This window comes from Erpetoichthys calabaricus, chromosome 3 (genome assembly GCF_900747795.2).
Source record: "Erpetoichthys calabaricus chromosome 3, fErpCal1.3, whole genome shotgun sequence".
Classification (NCBI taxonomy): domain Eukaryota; kingdom Metazoa; phylum Chordata; class Cladistia; order Polypteriformes; family Polypteridae; genus Erpetoichthys; species Erpetoichthys calabaricus.
Window position 1 is genome coordinate 296,612,418 of NC_041396.2, and position 24,978 is coordinate 296,637,395.

The following is a 24,978-nucleotide window of genomic DNA, read 5'->3' on the forward strand; positions in this document are numbered from 1 at the left end:
AAACATGAAAAAAAGCGAAGGGGTCTGAAGACTTTCTGAAGGCACTTCAGTCTATAAACAGGGTTCCCGTAATGAGGTATCGATCTCCCTACCACAACAACCTGAATACAGAGGACCCTGCTCGTCCCTTTCAATTCAAGGCATTCATCACAATACGTCGTTCCTCCCCAATCCCCCAAACACCCCACTGAAAATAACATCCTCTCCTGAATCTCAAAGATGACAGAAGAGCAGTGTTAGGCCTGGCATATACCGGCGGATGGCAGCAGTCATTGCCTCAGGGGAGGTGGCACACGGACAAATGACCTCAGGCTTCAGACCATGACACTGGAACACACTGAGGAAGGCATCACAAGAAGACACCGACCCTGGAAGATATCAAAATAAAGGATGAAGCAGAAAGCAAGGGTCACTGGCCCAGTTACTAGCTGATGACCACATCCCATGTCACAACTTACAGGGATTGGCTCCATCTGCTACAATAAGCATTCGTAGGGAACCAAGGTTGATGTCTCGCTGGTCTCGGTGAGCCATCATGGCCCAATGCAGGTCTCGGCACTTCACCAGAGCCACCTTAGCTGTGGAGAGATGTACGAGAACAAGTTAATGAAATTAATATTTGGCTTTATCGCAGCTACTCCAAAACAGAAGGATCGCATCCACTTCCATATACTGCAGGGCTTTGGGAGGAACACAATTTAGGCATTGAGTGAGGATGGGGACAACCTTCTAGTAAGATCAGGCGAATCCAACCTAGTGATCAACGGTGAGTAACATCAAGTGGTCATGAGAATGTTATGTTGTATCTCATGGTGTATGATGAAGATTGAAAGAAAAAAGGAGCCCCCCCCCAAACCTAATACAACTGGTACTGTGAGCCATTTGGATAGAAATGGTCACTCACCTTTGTGTGCATAGACTCGCTGCACCCAGGAGAGAGGACAGGCTTTCATGACTGCATAAGGAACGCTGACCGTGTGCATTTTATTCATCACACTCTGAAGTGAGAGAGAAATGGGATGTCAGACACAAGAACCAAAATTTGTAACAAGCTGAGCAGAACTGAAAAGGCGGAAATACTGCTTACAGAGAGAACCCCGTGCCAGAGTCCGACATCCTTCTTGAAGTCTAGAACATTCACCAGAATTTCTCCTGCAGCGGCAAAAAACACAAAGAGAATGAGAGGTGTGCAAGGCATGGCGTGAAGTGGATAATTATGGGTTGATGTCAGCAGCAAAGCTTCCATATCCCTATAGTACAAAATGTGAGAAACTGGAATATCATCTCACTGTCCGCTGTGCCAAGTGGAAACCCTCACCTCCATCCACTGACCATATCTAAAACAGTCAAAGCTCATTACAGTAACACTTCAATTATCATCAAGCATACAAACTTTTTTTTTTTTTTTTACTTTTTCTGAAAGTCACAACCTGTAATTGTATTTTAGATAATGGGGCTGGACTGTGGAACTCCCATAAACCTTGGCCTCTTGGTGTTTTATACTGTCAACGCATGCGCATTGGAGGATCACCTTCAGGGTTCGTCTGAGGTATGTAACACGACTCTGGGACAAGAGGGGGCATGGATGCTAACAACGTTATCTCCCTTTCCCTCCCCAATGTCGACCAAGACGTCCAATGGGGGCAACTGACTCCGCCCCTTCTGGTCAAAGTCTAGATGCCCCCGAAAGGATGAGTCTTTTTTTTTGGACCGTGCATACAACAGGATGGAGTGCCTCCAAATTTATACCTGCTCAAGAGAGCCAATTAACCTGATCTCGAGGGATTATATTTTGATTTTCCTTGTTTTATAAATCCTTTCCTGCACCAGCATGCACTTGTGTCGTTTAAGAACTGCTGTTAATTAAATGGAATGACCCGGTTGGCATCCCAACATTTGTTTTTAGAGTCGGCAATTCCCTCACCCAAAGATAATACAAGAAGTCGTCAACTTACAACCACATTTGGTTCCGACTGACCAGTTGTAAGTCTTATCTGGACATAAGATGGACCAGTATATGTATTCAAAACTGACCCAATGTACATTGCTGTATAGTAAGCATCTTAAACCATATTGTTTGTTTTATTTACTTTTTATCATCATTCTTAGCACATTATGTAGATTTTCTATCTTTTTTGTGTGTAATTACTTATTATTATTTTGTTTCATTATTACTGTTGTTGGAGTGGGTGCCGAACCTTTAACAGCGTTGTGCATCCTTTCTTTGTCTGTATTATGTTACAACATCAGTGTGAGCCTCTCCCAGTGTTCACTGAGTTAACAGAGAGGAGTCATCATATCGGCAGACTTTGCACATTCATTTGTTTTCTGTTTTAATATTTCAGCCTGTTCATAATAAATATTAACAGATAAAGGAGTTCAGTGGGGTTTCATCACGCCTTTGTGGGGGTTCACACTAAGCGGCACATTGTGAGTCACAACGCAGAAGCTTTGGTGGTTAACTGGATTCAAAGCCAGAATGCAGCGGTACAGCACATGTGGGGAGGTTACAATGGGATAACTTAAAATCACATGTGATTGCATTCGCTTTCTTTCCTCCTCCATACTACTTGATCACTTTCATTTTTGTGTCAAGATCAATTGTGTTTTTTCCTGTAATTTTAACACAAATGTAACTGAACGTAGTCAAATCTGTTGCAGGTAATACACCGAGATCGAGATGAATGAATAGGGAGCTGGCGTGGCGAAAACTGTGAGACACAGTAACAGTCCTAAGTCAAATGGGTCGTAAGACGCGTAGGTTGTAAATCGACGATTATTTGTTCTGGAAATTAACAGGTGTCCTATGCAGATGGTATCTGTATATAATTAAGCTGGATTACGGATAGACTGAGCATTATAATGCACCTCCAGTGTATGAATTGTGTCCAGATGGAGATCAGTTGGAGAGGGCACTGCACTCTCATTGTTTTTGAGACTTGGGGGTTTAGTGGTTTCTTGTGTTTATCAGCTCACTGAGCTATGCCACAGCTACAGTCATGTGACAGTAACACACATCAGGCCTCATTTATATTTTTAGTGCATTATATACAGTGGTGTGAAAAACTATTTGCCCCCTTCCTGATTTCTTATTCTTTTGCATGTTTGTCACACAAAATGTTTCTGATCATCAAACACATTTAACCATTAGTCAAATATAACACAAGTAAACACAAAATGCAGTTTGTAAATGGTGGTTTTTATTATTTAGGGAGAAAAAAAAATCCAAACCTACATGGCCCTGTGTGAAAAAGTAATTGCCCCCTGAACCTAATAACTGGTTGGGCCACCCTTAGCAGCAATAACTGCAATCAAGCGTTTGCGATAACTTGCAATGAGTCTTTTACAGCACTCTGGAGGAATTTTGGCCCACTCATCTTTGCAAAATTGTTGTAATTCAGCTTTATTTGAGGGTTTTCTAGCATGAACCGCCTTTTTAAGGTCATGCCATAGCATCTCAATTGGATTCAGGTCAGGACTTTGACTAGGCCACTCCAAAGTCTTCATTTTGTTTTTCTTCAGCCATTCAGAGGTGGATTTGCTGGTGTGTTTTGGGTCATTGTCCTGTTGCAGCACCCCAAGATCGCTTCAGCTTGAGTTGACGAACAGATGGCCGGACATTCTCCTTCAGGATTTTTTGGTAGACAGTAGAATTCATGGTTCCATCTATCACAGCAAGCCTTCCAGGTCCTGAAGCAGCAAAACAACCCCAGACCATCACACTACCACCACCATATTTTACTGTTGGTATGATGTTCTTTTTCTGAAATGCTGTGTTCCTTTTACGCCAGATGTAACGGGACATTTGCCTTCCAAAAAGTTCAACTTTTGACTCATCAGTCCACAAGGTATTTTCCCAAAAGTCTTGGCAATCATTGAGATGTTTCTTAGCAAAATTGAGACGAGCCCTAATGTTCTTTTTGCTTAACAGTGGTTTGCGTCTTGGAAATCTGCCACGCAGGCCGTTTTTGCCCAGTCTCTTTCTTATGGTGGAGTCGTGAACACTGACCTTAATTGAGGCAAGTGAGGCCTGCAGTTCTTTAGACGTTGTCCCTGGGGTCTTTTGTGACCTCTCGGATGAGTCGTCTCTGCGCTCTTGGGGTAATTTTGGTCGGCCGGCCACTCCTGGGAAGGTTCACCACTGTTCCATGTTTTTGCCATTTGTGGATAATGGCTCTCACTGTGGTTCGCTGGAGTCCCAAAGCTTTAGAAATGGCTTTATAACCTTTACCAGACCGATAGATCTCAATTACTTCTGTTCTCATTTGTTCCTGAATTTCTTTGGATCTTGGCATGATGTCTAGCTTTTGAGGTGCTTTTGGTCTACTTCTCTGTGTCAGGCAGCTCCTATTTAAGTGATTTCTTGATTGAAACAGGTGTGGCAGTAATCAGGCCTGGGGGGTGGCTACGGAAATTGAACTCAGGTGTGATACACCACAGTTAGGTTATTTTTTAACAAGGGGGCAATTACTTTTTCACACAGGGCCATGTAGGTTTGGATTTTTTTTCTCCCTAAATAATAAAAACCATCATTTAAAAAACTGCATTTTGTGTTTACTTGTGTTATATTTGACTAATGGTTAAATGTGTTTGATGATCAGAAACATTTTGTGTGACAAACATGCAAAAGAATAAGAAATCAGGAAGGGGGCAAATAGTTTTTCACACCACTGTAATTTAAATAAACATAAATGTAAAATTTGGAATTGGAGAAAATATGTACACCCCCATATTTATTAACTACCTCAAATTACTCAAATTGGGCGGCACGGTGGCGCAGTGGGTAGCGCTGCTGCCTCGCAGTTGGGAGACCTGGGGACCCGGGCTCGCTTCCCGGGTCCTCCCTGCGTGGAGTTTGCATGTTCTCCCCGTGTCTGCGTGGGTTTCCTCCCACAGTCCAAAGACATGCAGGTTAAGGTGGATTGGCGATTCTAAATTGGCCCTAGTGTGTGCTTGGTGTGTGGGTGTGTTTGTGTGTGTCCTGCGGTGGGTTGGCACCCTGCCCGGGATTGTTTCCTGCCTTGTGCCCTATGTTGGCTGTGATTGGCTCCAGCAGCCCCCGTGACCCTGTATTCGGATTCAGCGGGTTGGAAAATGGATGGATGGCTGGAAATTACTCAAATTAGAATGGGGTGCCAATCTTTAGAACATCATTAGAAGTCAAGCAAAATGACACCTTTTCTTGGCTAACTAAAAAGATTACAATACGGAGGTTTTCGAGGCAACTTAGGCCCCTTCTTCAGGCGAGATGTAATTACATCTTATGAAAGCTTGCATTTTTTAGTTAGCCAATACAAGGTGTCATTTTGCTGGACTTCTCATCTATATATATATCTATATATATATCTATATATATATATCTATATATATATATATATATCTATATATATATATATATATAATCCCTATGTGCGTCCAGGTGTCCGTGTGTGTGTGTCTTCTGGTGAAGTGCGCATGCGCGGGGCGTGGTGCGATACGCGATATTACTGTCAGAGAAAGTTAGAGGTGTTTTATGGAAACACAAACCAGTATTACTGCGAGAGGAAATTAAAGGTACACAATACAGTGATTCACATTACAGCCACATACAAGCCAGTATTACTGTCAGAGGAGATTAAAGGTATATTACCGACGTGCACGCCTGTATTACCGCCAGAGAAAATTAAAGGTATATTACGGACGTACAAGACGGTATCCTTCAATAAGGGCGCGCACAAAAAGGCGAGCCTCCAAAAGGGCGACCTCAATTGGGCGCAGCGAATAAAGGCGCGCGTAAATAAAGATCTGCACCTTTGTTGCTTTTCACATATACCAGAGCCATTTGAACTAAATTATCTACGAACACCTTTATTCCCCGCACTCAATTGAGGTCGCCCTTTTGAAGCTCGCCTTTTTGTGCGCGCCCTTATTGAATAGAGCCGTACAAGAGAGTATTACTGTCACAGAAAATTAAAGACACACAATACACGGTGGCAGAACACAAACAACGGTCAGCTCAGCAAGTAAACATCAACAAAATAAAGGCTGAAAGAAAGAAAAATACGACCAACAAAAAGAATGAGGTCAAAGTCCCTTGCCATTTAATATAGTCTGTTCCTACTAATGTTTATGCACTACTGTTCTAGCGCCCGTTATTGTAACGGGCTAAATGACTAGTTATATCTATAATAGCTAACACAGTACAACACCCTAGTACTATGAACATCATTAGAGATGACCTTCTTTGAACATGTCTTATTTAAACCTCAGACATTTTGCTTTGCTCTTTGTTGTTGACGTTTGTTTAATCACCAAGCTGAGATCAAAGGTGCTCATTCTGTGAGGCCATCAGAAAGAAGGTTGTAGATGCTTAGGGGTCCGAGAAGGGATTTAAAAATATCTCCAAACCATTCCTACTGTCTGGAAGATAATCTACACTCTTAAAAGTGAAAGTGTCCGAGTGGTTCTTCAGAGCGATGCCATAAGGGAACCCTTTTTGGTTTCCCAAAGACCCATCCCACATGAAGGTTCCAGTAAGATCCTTTATTTATTTAGATTCATAACAGCCTCCACATAGTAAATAAACACAAATAGAAGGTAACAGATCTGTGAAATACCAATGAGTTTATAAAGACTCTTGATTTATACAACAGCACTGGCTAAGTCTATGTTAGTGTCCCGTTTAACCAGCCTACAGTACATTAAAGATTTAATTTTATTCCCCTCATATTAGGAATTTTAAATAACCATAAAGTGTCACTAAAGGACCATTAATTTTTTAAGAGTGTACCAGTGGAGAAGATTTCAAACATCTGTCAACTTGTTCAGGCTAGGCCTCCTAAGCAAGTTCAGCTTGAGAGCAGAAAGGGACCATCTGGAAGCCCTTGCCACTGTGGATGTCAAAGTGCATGAGTCTATCATTAGAAAGAAGGTGTACAAAATTGATTTACATGGGACGTGTGCCAGGTGGAGAAGAGAAAAAACATGAGACCCATGAACATCTAGGTAAAACCCAGTACTTTGGGAACAATGTGCTTGTTATTTAGCCACAGTACCAGATAACATGTTTTGCGGAAACCAAAGACAACACTGTATCAGAAGAATGTGATACCAACTGTAAAGCATGGTTGTGAAAGTGTTCTGGTTTGGGTAGTGCTGGGCGGTATACCGGTTCATACCGTAAAACGTTTATTTTTGTTATGATATGGATTTTTCTTATACCGCAATACCGGTTTAAATTGCCTAAACGAAGTTCGGAACATGGCGCAGCGGGAAACTGTTTAAGGGGGACCTTTTCCACTGCTACACCGCTAAACACATACAACCATACAACGGAGTACATGTGTTAGTGGAGGTGTTGCGTGGGGGCTCTTTTTCACCGATTCACTGCTAAACAGGCATTTAACGGAGTACATACGGTAGTGGAGTTATTGCGCGGTGAAAATGGACAGAGAATTTTCCCCTACAGATTTTATTTTTTTCTCCAGCCGTCTGGAGTTATTTTTTGTGTTTTTTCTGTCCACCCTGGCCATCGGACCTTACTCCTTTTCTATGTTAACTAATGTCTTATTTTAATTTCTTATTTTGTCTTTTATTTTTCTTTTCTTCATTATGTAAAGCACTTTGAGCTACTTTTTGTATGAAAATGTGCTATATAAATAAATGTTGTTCGTTTTCAAATAATATTGCATTACTTCGACGATGTTTTCTGATTGGTACTATTCGCGTCATAAAATGATTTCTTCAAAACGTCACATATATTTGTTTTGAGATAATGAATACAGCTGCAAATTACAGGTGCTTGTTCAGTGTAATAGGAACCATAGCACAGAGAGGTGTGTACACTGCAACACAAGTACACATGTCGTAAATGTAGGAAGGGCGCTCCTTGGGTGAGCTATAGCGCGTCTTTATGTGAAAACAGCAGTGTCAGATGGGGAGTGTCTGATGATTGCATATAGCGCTGAAGTTACTGCTCTTTACTATGTTTCCTCTGCATGTCCTGGAGTACAAAAGAAACAGCATACAGCAACATGTGGGGACTGGCAAGATTTGGGGGGAAAAAAAACACGTAGTTGTATGTATTGTGATACACTGCAGAGCTATAGCACGTCTTTATGTGAAAACAGCAGTGTCAGATGGGGTAGGGAAGGATCCTGAATGTGACAGAGAATGGAAAGTGAATAAAAAAAAACAAAAACAAAGCTAACCTTTACAAATATCATAAATTTCACCGGCTGTTACTGACTGAAATCAAATGTATCTTTTTATTCTAAAACAGTACAAATAAGAGCAGTTCACTTCTCAAAAGAAAGTCGTGCAGGATTGAACTTGTGACCTTTTGATTCCCAGTCAGCAACTGATACTGTTACGCCACGGGGCCGTCGTAATAACTGAGTGTCAATGTCGCACACTAAGGCGGCTTTTTTTTTCTGCAGTTATATTTTTTAATAAAAGCGCACTTGTTCTGTTATATTTGTACCTTTCGTGAAAGTGTTTCTTTGATATTTGGACTTCAGGCTTCATACATTATATAGTTTATGCCTCCATTTTGTCATTTACTACTAGAATATGAAAAACGTTTCTATTTTAAAAATGTGTTTACACAGATTACTGTAGAAATGGAACACACATGAAATGCATGTGTTCCAAATAACTATCTATTATTTCCACTCAAACTCCACTTCACTCCCAGATAATCAATCAAGGCATGAGCTGGGAGAAGTTCGTGCACGTTCTAAGTCGGTGGGGGGATGGAATAGTTGGCTGTTTGCAGCTTGTCTTTATCTGCACATTTAGATGACAGAAGACAATGGCGGAGAGGTGCGAACGGATTTAAGAAGCGATTTAAGGTGGGACAGATCTACAAGTTTTTTCGTAGGCTCTGGTAATTCTAGTGTTAAACCATATAAGAATGTTAAGTAATAGGTGGGATACCAGCAATCCTATGCTGAACTTCAGGCCCCAGGGCCTCATTTGTAAAAAGGCTTGAAATGTGCACACACAACTTCCCATGACATTTAACAGGATTTAAAAATGAAAACTTGACATGAAAACTTACTTATATTTATGGCAACTCTGAATGATGTGACCGCAACATTTGAGATAAACTGAGAAATTATGTACTTTGTACTAGTACTTTGTGTATTTGTACTAAAGAACTTTTTTGGTTCTTCGTCCGTTTATATCGGCAACCTGTTGTCACTTCTCAAAGAACTGGCCCAAACATCAGGAATATCTCTGTCAAGCCTGACCAGCAAGGCACAACATCTGGTTTCATATGTTGTGGGTGTACATGCATAAAACAATGTTGCCAAAATAAAAAGGCAATTCGCAGCAGAGCCTGGTTCTCCTAACATAATCGGAGCAATTTACTGCTTTCATATTAAAACAAAGGAATCTAGCAAAAATGAAGCTGCTTTGTTAACCATAAGCAGTGAAATTCCATTAATGCTCAAGTCATCCATCATGTGGTTGTTTCTCGATGGCCTGGGTTAACCCAGGTTTCATTTATTTTGAGACAAAGTAGCTTTGGCAGACATGAGAGTGCTGTAGATGGTGAATGTCTTGTTGGTAAGGTAACTGGCTGAACCTTCAGTGTTTCACATGGCCTGTGCTCTTCATGCTAATGGTAACCGTAACATTACTATGTCCCATATGATCGCAGCTATCTGCTCAGATGCTGGCACTTTATATCTTTCCTTGATTCCCAGGGTGCAGAGGTGAGGCACTGTAATGTCACGCGTGATCTTGTGTTCGTCATTTACAAAGCACAACCTGATACTCTTGAATTCAGGAGGCGGGGTCTCAGCATATCAGCAGGGAGAGGCTACTCTAACAGCCAATGAAGTTCTCCAGTATCGCAATTACATATGTATGAGGATGATTAGCATACTCCATATATGGATGTTTCAGGGCAGCATCCAAGCCGTGTTCACGTCACCATATTTACAAGGTGATTGTGATTTATGAAGGGTCAATTGCATAGAAATGTGTGTATGCCAGGTTTCATAAATCTGATGTTTTTATGCTGTTCGCACTTTTTTGTTTTGTTGGCATGCGCATATTTTCATGCTCAAATTCACGGAAAGTTTTAGAAATGAGGCCCCTGGTCACTATCCATTTCTGACCATCTCTGACGGTGTTGATCCGCTCAATAGTGTGTTTACACCTGGAGTTTTTTTTGTTCTCAGCGCTACCCCATCACAATCAGATTTCAAAAATGCATGTTAATGCAAAGCTGAAAGTCCTTATATAACATGAACACAATAAACACAAGTTCCATCATATCAGAAAAAAAGCATGCGTGGCAAGAAATGAAAAATTCACCACAATGTGAAGAGCATGTGACCGGGTTTACATATTGTGAATTAATTTTAGTGTTAATGCAGTGACAGCTGCTCTCAAGTGTATGCGCCATAATGAAACAGTGATAAAAGGAGGTATATTATTGTATTTTCAAAGGGTGAGAGTCTTCAAACTAAAATAAGAAATAGCATTTACCATATTACAGAAAACTGAAAAAAAAATTGTACAGAGTACATATGACAGCAGGTTGAGTTTGCTATAATGGCAGGTAGTGCAGTGGTTAAAGCTTTCAACTTTAAACCCTGAGGTTGTGGGTTCAAATCCCACAATTGACACCATGTGGCCATGTGCAAGTCACTTCACTAGTGTGTGTTGTTCAATTGAAAAAAACAGTAAGAAATTTAACCAATTATATCCTCAATGTTGTAAGTCTCCTTTGACAGAGGTGTCAGCCAACTAATTAAATGTAATAAACATAAGCAATATTTTAAATTATTGGGGTCACTTTAGTATAGTCATGCACCGATTCACAACCTTCCAAGTTGCAGCCATTCTTCCCTCTGGTCGAGGGCCAAAGAAAAACAACAAGTTAATAATGTTCTAGAAATGGCCAGAACCAGTAGCTATAGGACATGTGCCTTTGGATTACCACATACTTGCTGCAGTGCTGCCAGCTATAGAATGATAACACTCTGCAAAGGAGCAGTGAGAGAAGCGCTGCTGGAGCTGCAGAGGTAGCAGCTTCTTGGCTGATGATTGCAAATAAAAGAATGTCCACAAGCTAACAAAATTTATATATACAAAAACACGCGCACACACATTGTACTCACAGAGTTTCAGTCTTCAGGACACTGATTGGCCCCGCAGAATTATTTTTAAAATTACGCTTCACCCAGCTGGCACGTCTTTTATTTCCGATCTGTGCAGATGGTTTGCACACTTTTCTTCCATGGAGAAGATAGAAAAGCCTTGCAAATAGTATTAAAAAAAAAAAAAAAACTAGGGCGGGTGTCCCCCCTGGCCACCTATGGAGGCCCAACTCCATGTCGATAGCTCGCTACTGGTCAATGTTAGAATTTTTGTATAAGAAATTTTTTTTTTTTTTACGCAGGGAGGCCTTGGGACGCAAACCCACGAGCTCCTTACTGCAACACAGTGGCACTACCGTTGCACCACCTGCGTGGCTTGTAGATTTCTAACACACAACTGAGCCACTATTGATCTTAGCAGCGCGGATGTACAGTACATAGTGTACTTTGGTGGAATTAGGCTTGTTAATTTGGTTGTACTGACACGAGAGTATTATTGTGGTATTCTCCTAATGAAGACGAAAAAAAAATGATATATAGATGTATACTATAAGATGAATGGTTTTGAAGAAAAAAAGAGCATTGAATGAAAGCATTGCACGATTTAGCTCATCTTTTTATATATATGGCGTAGAAATTTCTCAGGGCCTCATATTTTCTTACTCTTGCAGGACCCTATAAAGTTTGTTTTGATTGGTGCTGCTTCACATGGCTAATTCCTATCCCTTACGCAGAAATGGCCGGCAGTTGATTTGTGTTAATCCATATCAGCAGCTAAAGTTTGCATACCAGTGACCCACTGAGCCTTAATGGCAATGGCAAAATGACAAAATGGCCGCTCCCAAATGGAGCTGCAAAGTCGGTGCGTGACTGTACTTATTTCATTCTTGTACAACAGCTTCATCTGCTAAAAGATGGAAGTGCCCCCCTGCAGACATTTTTATGGCTTGCCATGCCCCTCCACCCACACTTTGTGCCATTGTGAAGAGGGGGGTCTGCTCCTCCGAAACCACGCTTAAACGGTGATACAATAGGATACAAATATTTTTTTTTTTAACCCCTCTTTGCTCGATCAGCTGTTGGCTTGCTGCTGCTGTTCTGCCGCGTGATCGGCACTTCGCTCACCTACCCCTCGCCTCCCCTCCCCATCCACGCGCCATTGTGAAGAGTGTGGCTGAATGCACACCAAGGTGACGCAGTCGCTCCTCTGAAACCCCTCTTAAATGGTGATACAATGGGTTGTTTTTTTTACCTCCTCTTTCCTCGATCAGCTACTGGCTTGCTGCTGCTTTCGTTCCACATGACTGGCATTTCAGGCGGCGCTTTGAACGTTTAAAAGCCAGTACAGCACCTGTCCTTTTGTCCTCAAAACACTATTCAATTTCTTTTCGCTTTTCTGTTACTTCACTGAACAATATTTTCCGTTTGTGCTAATGTGATCTTTTCACTCATTTTTTTGAGATTTTCGAATTTTCCTACTTCCATTATCTCTAACCTGCTCCGCATTTGTGTATCACGGGTCTTGCTTACAAAGTCTGTCTTGTGGGATGTGAAAGTGTCTCTCTTTAAAAGATCTCTATTCAAATGTGTCTCTCTTCAAAACGTCACGTCCCGTTGCTGGAAAAAGTCTCGTCCCAAGATTTTTTTTATATAATAGTGTGATTTGAATGGTATTTGTTTATACAAAGATTTCTCTCTGCTTATTTTTGTTTCCTTTATGTTTTATAAGTACTCATTATTTAATGACTTTTTTTTGTATATCACCTGCAGAGAAGCCAGTGCCCTCAACCATGTTAATAGAACACCCCTCCTTGCCAACTCACACTCCTTTTATTAACTGATGACTGAGAGGCATTATGACCCTTGGTTCCCTTTTGTGGAAAATGCTGTCCATGTTATGGGAGACCACCAGGGAGTGAAATTCTAAGTGTGGAGACTCTAGCTACACGTGCAGCCCAGCGTGGGCATTGGGGAGGAGAATGAGGAGCTGGCTTACCTTCTGTGTAGTTGCAGGCTTGGGTGAGGGCCTGGCAGTGGTTCAGCATGGTTATCCGGGAAACTGCTACACCCATCACGCTACCTTCCTTGCTTGCCTTGTACTGTTTAACAAAAAAAAAAAAAGGAAACTGTATTAGGAGTCCGGCAAAACCATGGGGCATCATTCAAATAATGTCACCAGTTCAACATTTCAAACCCAGCAGGTGGACGGCTGGACTAACTGTGGGCACACCTGTGTTTTATTTAGTTACTTCTGTAGGCTTCAAATACTGGGCCTGAACTGTGTTTGCACCCCAGTCCCTTTACCCAGTACAGAAGTGGGGCAGGGCCTAATCCTACCTCCCTGATGGGCTGTAGACACAGTACAAAGCCTGGATTACGAGCAGAAGTTGCTGGTTTTGAGAAGCTGCTGAACAAGGATGCGGCCTGAACTACACCCCCATCCCCAGCAGGGCACACTGGATGAAGTCTGGTGTGTCTAACTTGTGTTGCAAACTACAGGCACAGGACCAGCTACGACCACGAATTCCTTCAAATGTTAAAATGCTGCACCAGGGAAGAGTCTCTCTTCTATTGCCCACAACCCATCTGATATCTTGTGTTTTATGTACCATGATAGAGAGGGGCAGAGACTGCGGCTGAACTCTCTGTAGTGCAGTTGTAGAGCACTGGCACCGTCACTGCGTCCGATTCTTTGTAAATGTGAAAATCGTCAGAGAATCGTGCAACTTGTCATCTCATGTGATTACTGGTCATGTCATCTGATATCCTGAAGTAAAAAGATCAACTACTGCAGCTGTCAAGTTTGATATCCCCATTGAATAGTACTTTGTACATTTTTAATTGGAGGATGCCATTATTTACAGTATCTGCTCCACAGGGCGGGACAAAGCCAACTACACTGTAAGTATTCCATTTTTTGATTTCGCCGGTGCCTTCAATATCATCCAGCTATCCCTGTTAAGGAGTAAACACAGAGATATGCAGGTAGATGAGCCTCTGGTGTCCTAGATAATGGACTCTCTCTGTCAGGCAGACCGCAGTTTGTGAAACTCAAGCACTGAGTGAGCAACACAAGGAACAGTCCTGTCTGATTTACTCTTCACTCTGTACACCTCCGACTATCAATATATCAGCAGGTCGTGTCACTTGCAGAAGTTCTCAGAGGATTCTGCACTTATGGGGGGTATTGATAAGGGGAATGAGACAAAGGAGAGGAGATAGGGGGGAGAACTTTGAGAACTGTCTGCATCTTAACTTCAGCAAAACCAAAGAACTGCTTTTTGACTTTCACCTCACCAAAGAGCCTCTATGTCTGGTCAGTATTCAAGGAGTGGATGGAGAGGTGGTCCACATCAATGACAGGTTGGACTGGTGTCATAACAAACATGAACTGTAGAAGAAAGGGCAGAGCTGGCACTTTTTCCTGCGCTCCTTTAATGTGGGAAGTGACATCCTTCACATCTTCTACAAGTATGTGATGGCCAGTGTGGTGTGATGGGCTGGTAACATCACAAAAAGAGAGGAGCACTGGATCAACAAGCTAATTAAAAGGGCAGGCTCAGGCATGGGATACACTCTGGAGGTCGTAGCAAATGAGACAATGAAAACAAAACTGAGTGTCATTATGAACAATGCTACACATCCTCTTTCTGACGCATTAACACCGAGGACTTTTAGCCAAGAAATCATTCAGCAGAAGTGTGCCAGGAAATGTGACTGGCAGATCCTTTATACCAACAATATGATGTCTGTATAGTGCCTCACTGGGACTAGGACTTTTAATTTTCTTGTTTTATAGTCATTCTGGGGTGTGTTTCGCCCAAAATGTGTGTGTATCCATCCATCCATTGTCCAACCCGCTGAGTCTGAACACAGGGTCACGGGGGTCTGCTGGAGCCAATCCCAGCCAACACAGGGCACAAGGCAGGAACCAATCCCGGGCAGCATATTTCTTTAATTAATTTATCTGTTAATCTAACTTTTTATGTATTTATTTGAAGAGCTTATGTAAAAAGCCAAATTTCCCCCAGGGACAAATAAAATTCTAACTATCTAAATGTGAATGCTAAGAGTCTCAGTCTCGATGTTGTCATCAACTGCAATTTTGTGTTGTTTAATTTGACATCGTCAGGTGTCAAGATCGGCAACTGAAGTTATCAAGTCTGACATGCCGCTCCCACCAGAAATCATGCAATGTGACCCCAGTTTAATCGGGCATTCTCAAGGTGACATGATCCAGCCACAGCAGTCCTCACATTTGACACGCTCTCTAACTACAGGCCTGGTAGTGTGTTGCCAGCCTAAGCGATTCTACTTCCACCTCAATCAGGGAACTGTATTTCAGAGTATAGCCCCCGGACATTAGAATGGCACTTACCTCGATGTAGGCCAACTCCGTGTTAGCCATGGGGATGTGTGGCTGCCAGTCCTTGGAAGGTTTGGTCAGGTATTTTGAGTCCGTCACAACCCATTTCAGTCGAGGCCAGCCTGTTGTGAAACAGACTTGGGGGGGTTAAGCGTGGCCACAATGCACTTTGCTTTTTCAGATTTGAACGCTTTGCAAGCTGAATCCCTTGACTAAATCTTTAACTATAAATTGAATACATTTATTTTTGAACTAGTTCCCTTCATAGCCAAAAACTTCATTTAAAAATCTGAACATGAGCAACAAATGCCACTCAAAATGCTAGTCCTGTAGCAAGACCACTAACAATGTGCCCTGTCCTACCATGGAGGCACAGGACCTGCCAGCATTAGACCATGGTACTCTAGCCACTCACCTTTGAACTGTACAATCTCCCCATTCTGTGTCTTCGGCAGGCCCTTCAAGCAAATCTCACTGGTCAGTGCCAACGCCACGCCACAGCTGCCCAGCAGGAAGCCAATCTGTTGGCTTCCAGCATCCTAAAACAAAGAAGCCATAAACCAGGATTGAGGACTCACAAAATCTAAAGTGAGGATTGGGGCTGGGAGTCAGTACTGTGCCAGAGCCTTGAAGCGTGAATGACACAGAGGCATCCACCATCATCTCTGGTGGCCTTAAGCGACAAGGACACGGCAGTGCAGTACAGGCAGGGGGGAATCCACTTACCTTTCTGGTTAACGGTACCTCAATTGGGACTGGGATCACTTCTGCCAGAAGACATCCATAGAAGGCCACTAAGAACATTCCTGGGTCACTATTGGGGTACACCAGTGCCACCTGGAGAACAGAAAATGCAACACTAGACTATGGAACGTCTCCATGATGGCTAGCTAATATTTCCAGTTCTCAACAATCTCGGAGCTAAAATACCAGTGGATCCAGAAAGCAACACTCAACACCCCAGAATGACAAAACAAAAACAGGAGTTTAAAAAGTTGAGGAAATTTATTTAAAATGAATAACTGAAATATCTCACTGACACAAGTACTTCAGAGTAGACCGATTTTTTTTTTTTTTTTTTAAACCTGTGGTCACCCACTCCTGCAGGACCCCATATCCCGTGAATCCAGCCAACCCACTTTCACACATACTACACTTCGGCTGTGCCGCACTCACCCACAGGATCACATTGCTTTCATTAAGGAAAAAAGTCATGTGTGCTCGACAGGCCTGTTTAATATAATTGTGTATAAGGGGGTGGGCTATAGAGGCTGAAGCTGTCCCCCCACCCAGTTCCCCACCTCGGCAAGGGTGTCCTTTTCTTTTTTTGCTGATTCTGTGTTATTGTAAATTAAAACAGATCATCCAATGGGACCGAAGTAATAGTTTTTGAGCACAAGTGCGCACGTCTTTATCACAGAAAAAAGCAGAATACAGCAATGTCAGCAACGTCTGTTTTGTAGGTAGGCTACTGCTAGCAATCCCATGTGGCAATCAAGAAACGTGTTAATAATTTCTATTCATTCTTAAGGTACGATTACTTTATTTATTGTTATATTTAAATAATGCATACAATGAGAGTTCGGTACGCTACTTGAAATGATGATCAAAACTACTTAAAACCACACATCTAATATTCTTACATAGATAGCCCACACATTATACAATTGTCAGCATATGCAAAACAATAAGTTTTTCTAAAAATATTGCACAACAAAAAGAATTCATTAATTAAACAAATAAATAAATCTACTCTCTATATATAAAATCCTAAGCCTAAAAGTGCAACGATTTTATGTGACATTTTTATATGATGTTTTTGTCACGTTTTAAATTCCACATATGTATGTTTGGTATCATTCTTTTCAGAATTTATTGAACTTTAAAGTAATGTTGTTAGATTTTCAGATTCTTATTCCATTTTAAATTACAAACTAAAATATCAAGAAAGTTGTGGTTTATAAGAATGTCAGTTTAAACAAATGGATTGTTTAGTCTCTTATAAATACTCATCAAGCATAGTGAACCTCAGTTTAAGGGGAATACTCCAATCGGTAAGGCAGTAAATATTTTATTCTCATTTCATGATTTTTACTCCATTAAATAATAATTTTATATTTTAATAATTTTACTAATATTCTGGCTGTAACTGGGGGTTGGGCGCCGGGGGCAGTAAATAAATAAATAAATAAACATTTCACAATTATTTCTATGAGGTGTCTGATTTCATTGCAGAATTTAGTGTAGTAATCATTTTGGGGTTGAAATTGTTTTCATGAGAGTTGTGGTCCACGCTCTAACAGACCTGTATCTCTTCCCTGAGGGGAGAGGTCCAAACAGTTTATGCGTTGGGTCACACAAGTCTTTTATGATGTTGGACGTCTTCCGCAGACATCAAGAGGTTCAGAGATCTTCCAAAGGTAGGCAAAGGGACGTTGGTATCTTTCTTTGCCATTTTTATGATTCTTTGCAGAGCCATTTTTTTTGTCAGCTGCTGAGCTGTTGCCATACCACACAAGTATCCCATGTGTCAGGGACACTCTCAATGGAAGAAAGACGGAAAGACACCAGCAGCTTCTGTGACAAAACAACCTCTACAAATATGTGATATTCTGACACGAAAGGTGGATGACGTCCATATACAAGCTAGACATATAATATTTTGCTTATGACATAAGCCCTTCTGGTTGGCATATTACAGATAATAAGCACTGTGCTCTTTCAAAATGGAGTGGAAATTTATAAAGTAACCACTATTTTATTTTATTTTTTTTTTTTTAAAAAGTGCACAGTCAATGTGCCTGTCAATACAAGTACACTGAAACAATGCAAAGCACTATGAAAGTACATGCATCCCTATGTGTGCCCGCTCACTTTGACAGGAAACGGGCCTGTTACTGAGTTGGCTGGTGGACTTCACTGCACTCTTTGATTCAGAGCAGCTTCACTAAACAGCCTCTTCTCCTTCTCTATCTTCTATATTCATTTATATATTTTATATATCTCTCTATTATGAAAAAAAAAAATCTTGCGACAATACAAGACTTTTTTCCTGTGATGAGACATGATCTTTTGAAGAGAGACATACATATATATATGTGTGTGTGTGTGTGCGTGTGTGTGTATATATATGTGTATACAGTGGTGTGAAAAACTATTTGCCCCCTTCCTGATTTCTTATTCTTTTGCATGTTTGTCACACAAAATGTTTCTGATCATCAAACACATTTAACCATTAGTCAAATATAACACAAGTAAACACAAAATGCAGTTTGTAAATGGTGGTTTTTATTATTTAGGGAGAAAAAAAAATCCAAACCTACATGGCCCTGTGTGAAAAAGTAATTGCCCCCCTGAACCTAATAACTGGTTGGGCCACCCTTAGCAGCAATAACTGCAATCAAGCGTTTGCGATAACTTGAATGAGTCTTTTACAGCACTCTGGAGGAATTTTGGCCCACTCATCTTTGCAAAAATTGTTGTAATTCAGCTTTATTGAGGGTTTTCTAGCATGAACCGCCTTTTTAAGGTCATGCCATAGCATCTCAATTGGATTCAGGTCAGGACTTTGACTAGGCCACTCCAAAGTCTTCATTTTGTTTTTTCTTCAGCCATTCAGAGGTGGATTTGCTGGTGTGTTTTGGGTCATTGTCCTTTTGCAGCACCCAAGATCGCTTCAGCTTGAGTTGACGAACAGATGGCCGGGACATTCTCCTTCAGGATTTTTTGGTAGACAGTAGAATTCATGGTTCCATCTATCACAGCAAGCCTTCCAGGTCCTGAAGCAGCAAAACAACCCCAGACCATCACACTACCACCACCCATATTTTACTGTTGGTATGATGTTCTTTTTCTGAAATGCTGTGTTCCTTTTACGCCAGATGTAACGGGACATTTGCCTTCCAAAAAGTTCAACTTTTGACTCATCAGTCCACAAGGTATTTTCCCCAAAAGTCTTGGCAATCATTGAGATGTTTCTTAGCAAAATTGAGACGAGCCCTAATGTTCTTTTTGCTTAACAGTGGTTTGCGTCTTGGAAATCTGCCATGCAGGCCGTTTTTGGCCCAGTCTCTTTCTTATGGTGGAGTCGTGAACACTGACCTTAATTGAAGCAAGTGAGGCCTGCAGTTCTTTAGACGTTGTCCTGGGGTCTTTTGTGACCTCTCGGATGAGTCGTCTCTGCGCTCTTGGGGTAATTTTGGTCGGCCCGTCACTCCTGGGAGGTTCACCACTGTTCCATGTTTTTGCCCATTTGTGGATAATGGCTCTCACTGTGGTTCGCTGGAGTCCCAAAGCTTTAGAAATGGCTTTATAACCTTTACCAGACTGATAGATCTCAATTACTTCTGTTCTCATTTGTTCCTGAATTTCTTTGGATCTTGGCATGATGTCTAGCTTTGAGGTGCTTTGGTCTACTTCTCTGTGTCAGGCAGCTCCTATTTAAGTGATTTCTGATTGAAACAGGTGTGGCAGTAATCAGGCCTGGGGGTGGCTACGGAAATTGAACTCAGGTGTGATACACCACAGTTAGGTTATTTTTTAACAAGGGGGGCAATTACTTTTCACACAGGGCCATGTAGGTTTGGATTTTTTTTCTCCCTAAATAATAAAAACCATCATTAAAAACTGCATTTTGTGTTTACTTGTGTTATATTTGACTAATGGTTAAATGTGTTTGATGATCAGAAACATTTTGTGTGACAAACATGCAAAAGAATAAGAAATCAGGAAGGGGGCAAATAGTTTTTCACACCACTGTATATATATATATATATATATATATATATATATAGTAACAAGGCGCTATATATAGGCACCTGACCCGACACAGAAGGACACAGAGGCACATATAAAATGCACAAAGACTTTATTTTTTCTTCACTCGTGGGCACACGTGTTCCCCGTGACCCACAGGCAATACACAGTCCACAAGCACTATAAAGCACAGCAAACACAGCAACAACCTTTTTACCACCACTCCTCCACAAGCGTAGTCCTCCTCCTCCCCCCCGACCCTGGCTCCTCGAGTGGTGGTGGCTGGCCCTTTTTATAGCCCACCCGGAAGCGTTCCAGGTGCTTGACCAGCTGGTCCTAATTGCACTTCTGGGTGGGGCCGAAGATTCATCCAGCCAGGCTGTTGAAACCAGACAGCCAACCAGGCTGTGGAGGACTCCATCTCCCATGGAGCCCTGCGGGAGGTTGGGGAATCACCGTTGGCCAGGGAGGCTGCCACCAAGCGACCCGGGGGAGGTATTGAGCTGTCCATGGCTGCTCCCCCGGAACATAAGTAGCAGAGGCGTCCCTGCCGGGCATGGGACCCGCCTGTCTGCCACAATATATATATATATATATGTGTGTGTGTATATATATAATTGAAATAGTTTTACTGTCAAATAATGCAGAGTTCGCGACACGCGTTTCGCCCTCATTTGGGCTCATCAGGCGTACACACTCACTGCACCCCCCTCTCGGGGCATTGTGACATCCGAGGTTCAATTTACCGAGAGGGGGGTGCAGTGAGTGTGTACGCCTGATGAGCCCAGAATTAAGGCAAAAGACGTGTTGCATACTGTTTGCATTATTTGACAGAAAAACTATTTCAATCATTCTATGATCTGCTTCTCCCAACTGCAAGAGGGCACCATGGCGGATGTTAACCGACTTGCTGACCAACCACAAGCGTTACCTGGTAGGTAACCACCCATACAATCAGATTGTGATTCAGATTACGAATGCCATGAATATACAGTGGTGTGAAAAACTATTTGCCCCCTTCCTGATTTCTTATTCTTTTGCATGTTTGTCACACAAAATGTTTCTGATCATCAAACACATTTAACCATTAGTCAAATATAACACAAGTAAACACAAAATGCAGTTTTTAAATGATGGTTTTTATTATTTAGGGAGAAAAAAAATCCAAACCTACATGGCCCTGTGTGAAAAAGTAATTGCCCCCCTTGTTAAAAAATAACCTAACTGTGGTGTATCACACCTGAGTTCAATTTCCGTAGCCACCCCCAGGCCTGATTACTGCCACACCTGTTTCAATCAAGAAATCACTTAAATAGGAGCTGCCTGACACAGAGAAGTAGACCAAAAGCACCTCAAAGCTAGACATCATGCCAAGATCCAAAGAAATTCAGGAACAAATGAGAACAGAAGTAATTGAGATCTATCAGTCTGGTAAAGGTTATAAAGCCATTTCTAAAGCTTTGGGACTCCAGCGAACCACAGTGAGAGCCATTATCCACAAATGGCAAAAACATGGAACAGTGGTGAACCTTCCCAGGAGAGTGGCCGGCCGACCAAAATTACCCCAAGAGCGCAGAGACGACTCATCCGAGAGGTCACAAAAGACCCCAGGACAACGTCTAAAGAACTGCAGGCCTCACTTGCCTCAATTAAGGTCAGTGTTCACGACTCCACCATAAGAAAGAGACTGGGCAAAAACGGCCTGCATGGCAGATTTCCAAGACGCAAACCACTGTTAAGCAGAAAGAACATTAGGGCTCGTCTCAATTTTGCTAAGAAACATCTCAATGATTGCCAAGACTTTTGGGGAAAATACCTTGTGGACTGATGAGTCAAAAGTTTGAACTTTTTGGAAGGCAAATGTCCCGTTACATCTGGCGTAAAAGGAACACAGCATTTCAGAAAAAGAACATCATACCAACAGTAAAATATGGTGGTGGTAGTGTGATGGTCTGGGGTTGTTTTGCTGCTTCAGGACCTGGAAGGCTTGCTGTGATAGATGGAACCATGAATTCTACTGTCTACCAAAAAATCCTGAAGGAGAATGTCCGGCCATCTGTTCGTCAACTCAAGCTGAAGCGATCTTGGGTGCTGCAACAGGACAATGACCCAAAACACACCAGCAAATCCACCTCTGAATGGCTGAAGAAAAACAAAATGAAGACTTTGGAGTGGCCTAGTCAAAGTCCTGACCTGAATCCAATTGAGATGCTATGGCATGACCTTAAAAAGGCGGTTCATGCTAGAAAACCCTCAAATAAAGCTGAATTACAACAATTTTGCAAAGATGAGTGGGCCAAAATTCCTCCAGAGCGCTGTAAAAGACTCATTGCAAGTTATCGCAAACGCTTGATTGCAGTTATTGCTGCTAAGGGTGGCCCAACCAGTTATTAGGTTCAGGGGGCAATTACTTTTTCACACAGGGGCCATGTAGGTTTGGATTTTTTTTTCTCCCTAAATAATAAAAACCACCATTTACAAACTGCATTTTGTGTTTACTTGTGTTATATTTGACTAATGGTTAAATGTGTTTGATGATCAGAAACATTTTGTGTGACAAACATGCAAAAGAATAAGAAATCAGGACATTTTTAGGTTGGAATTTCCCAGTGTCGCTGCCAGCCACACACGGATGTCGAACGCCTACTCCCACCTGCAATACTGTCTTCATCTCCTAGTCCCTGCTGCTGATAAACAATGCCACAACATGAAGCTAACACCACAATGCTTCAGGGTTGGAATGGCATCATACAGGTGATGCACGGTGCATGGTTTCCACCAGGACGACGCTAATCTTGCTTTCATCAGAGCAGAGAATCCTGTTTCTTACAATCTGGGTGTCCTTCATGCGCCATTTTGTAAAAACCAGACAGGCTTCCATGTGTCTTTTACTGAGGAAAGGCATCCATCTGGCCAGTGTGTCAGTGGAGTGTTGCAAAGGTGGTTGCCCTTATGGAAGTTTCTTCCATCTCCACTCGGGTTCTGTGGAGCTCAGCCAGAGTGAACACTGGGTTCTTGGTCACTATCTCTTACCAAATCCTCCCATAAATGCTCCGTTTGGCTGGATGGCAGAGCTCTGGAAAGAGTCATGGTTATTTCAAATTCCCTTCATTTAAAATTTATGGAGGCTGCTGTGCTCTTGGGAGCCTTCAGTGCTGCCTTCTCCAGATTTGTGCCTCGATACAATCCTATCTGTAAGCTCTTCCTTCGATATCATGGATAGTTTTTTGCTCACCCGTGGGACCTTCTTGAGACAGGTGTGTGCCTTTCCTAAACAGTCTGATCAACTGAATTGACCACAGATGGGTTCCAAATTAGGCATGAAAACATCTCAACAATGACCAACAGAATGGGACACAACAGAGCCAAATGTCAAGTGTCACTGAAAGGGGTCTAAATACTTGTGTCTATAGGATATTTCAGTGGTTTTTTTTTTGTTTTTTTTATCAAATTTGCAAAAATTTCTAAAACCTTTTTTTCACTTTGTTATTCTGGGCTATTGGGTGTTGCTGAATGAGGGGAAAAAATAATGAAGTCAAATAATTTTATCATAAGACTGCACTGGACTAACATGGGAAAATACAGAAGGGGTCTTAAGACTTTGAAAGCACTGTATGTTTAAGATCCCAGCACTCACCCTGTCTCCTGGTTTCAGCATTGGCTCGTTCTTCGTCCCCAGCTTGTTTAGAAGTGTGTATGCCAGTTTGAGACTCCGACTCCACAGCTTTCCTGTATAACATACAAACAAGTGACAAAGGAGTTGGTTACAGAAAATGAAGAGTGCATAGGCGGGGAGGAGGAAGATGAACCAATTGGAATGGTGGGGTGGGGTGGGGGGGGATTATTAAGCAGGCAAGCTTTAAGATCTCCTCAGCATGGGCACCTAAGACAATCCTGCAGTGAGAACAACCAGACTCAGAGCAGTGATGACCCGGATTCAGACTGTATTGGATGTGTTGCTCTCTGGGAATGTTTTATTGTGAGCCATTCATTCTCAGTTAACACTTGGGAATGTGAAAGGGCCTGCTCCTGTGACAGAGCCAATCAAGTGGTCACCACTCAGTCTCTTATTTACAAAAAAAAAGTTTCGCCCCTTTGGACATTGTTACACTTTATTGTTATACAACATTGAATCCCAGTGGACTTAATTTCACTATTTTAACTCTGATCAACAGGTCTCTATATTTTGATCTAAATTTATTACGATGATTAAACATACATTAATAGAGGAGAAAAATTACTCATTTCTGTTTTTATGTTTGATATACTTTGTTAATCCCCGAGAGGAAACTATCATTTCACATGACCTTTGGAGATCAGAGTGCAGGGTCGGCCATTGTACAGTGCCCCCTGGAGTAATTTTCAGGTTGAGAGACTTGTTCAAAGGCCCACTGGGGTAGGATCCCTTTAAGCAGTAAAGGGATTCGAAATGTCAATCTTACAGAACAGACATCAAAGCAGAGCTTCAGAGTCACCACTCTGCCTATGAAACCAGTTTGGAGTTAGGGGGACTAAAACATTAAGTTATAGGGCCATCCTAGGACCAAAGTTAGAAACCACTGCACTACAAGGATTGAGAAAAAGGAAAAACATCCAGAGTGGCAGTTCTGTTTGTAAAAATAATCAAGAGGAGAACAGCCAGATTAATTTAAGCTAAAGTAAAGGGCACAAAATCTTCAAACCACAGCTCTATTCAGCTGTGCTGCTATGAGAAGCACCTGGGAGTCATAGTGGACTGGTCACTATCAATATCCAGACAGA

General features: G+C 41.9%; 1 protein-coding gene across 5 annotated transcripts in view; it reads right to left on the reverse strand.

The window, feature by feature from the left end:
* The window catches only part of dip2bb (disco-interacting protein 2 homolog Bb), a 265,832-nt gene that overhangs the window by 61,899 nt on the left and 178,955 nt on the right, over window positions 1-24,978 (reverse strand). For 4 of the 5 annotated variants that reach the window (XM_051925024.1, XM_028798568.2, XM_051925022.1 and 1 more), the window contains 9 exons: window positions 23,855-23,946; window positions 16,189-16,299; window positions 15,878-16,001; window positions 15,475-15,584; window positions 13,093-13,195; window positions 1,088-1,152; window positions 905-998; window positions 459-578; window positions 254-368 (listed from right to left, as the gene is read on the reverse strand). In XM_051925024.1, the coding sequence (XP_051780984.1) occupies window positions 254-368; window positions 459-578; window positions 905-998; window positions 1,088-1,152; window positions 13,093-13,195; window positions 15,475-15,584; window positions 15,878-16,001; window positions 16,189-16,299; window positions 23,855-23,946 (934 nt within the window). The remainder of the gene's footprint in view (window positions 1-253; window positions 369-458; window positions 579-904; window positions 999-1,087; window positions 1,153-13,092; window positions 13,196-15,474; window positions 15,585-15,877; window positions 16,002-16,188; window positions 16,300-23,854; window positions 23,947-24,978) is intronic. The other variant, XM_051925021.1, reaches the window with a different exon arrangement.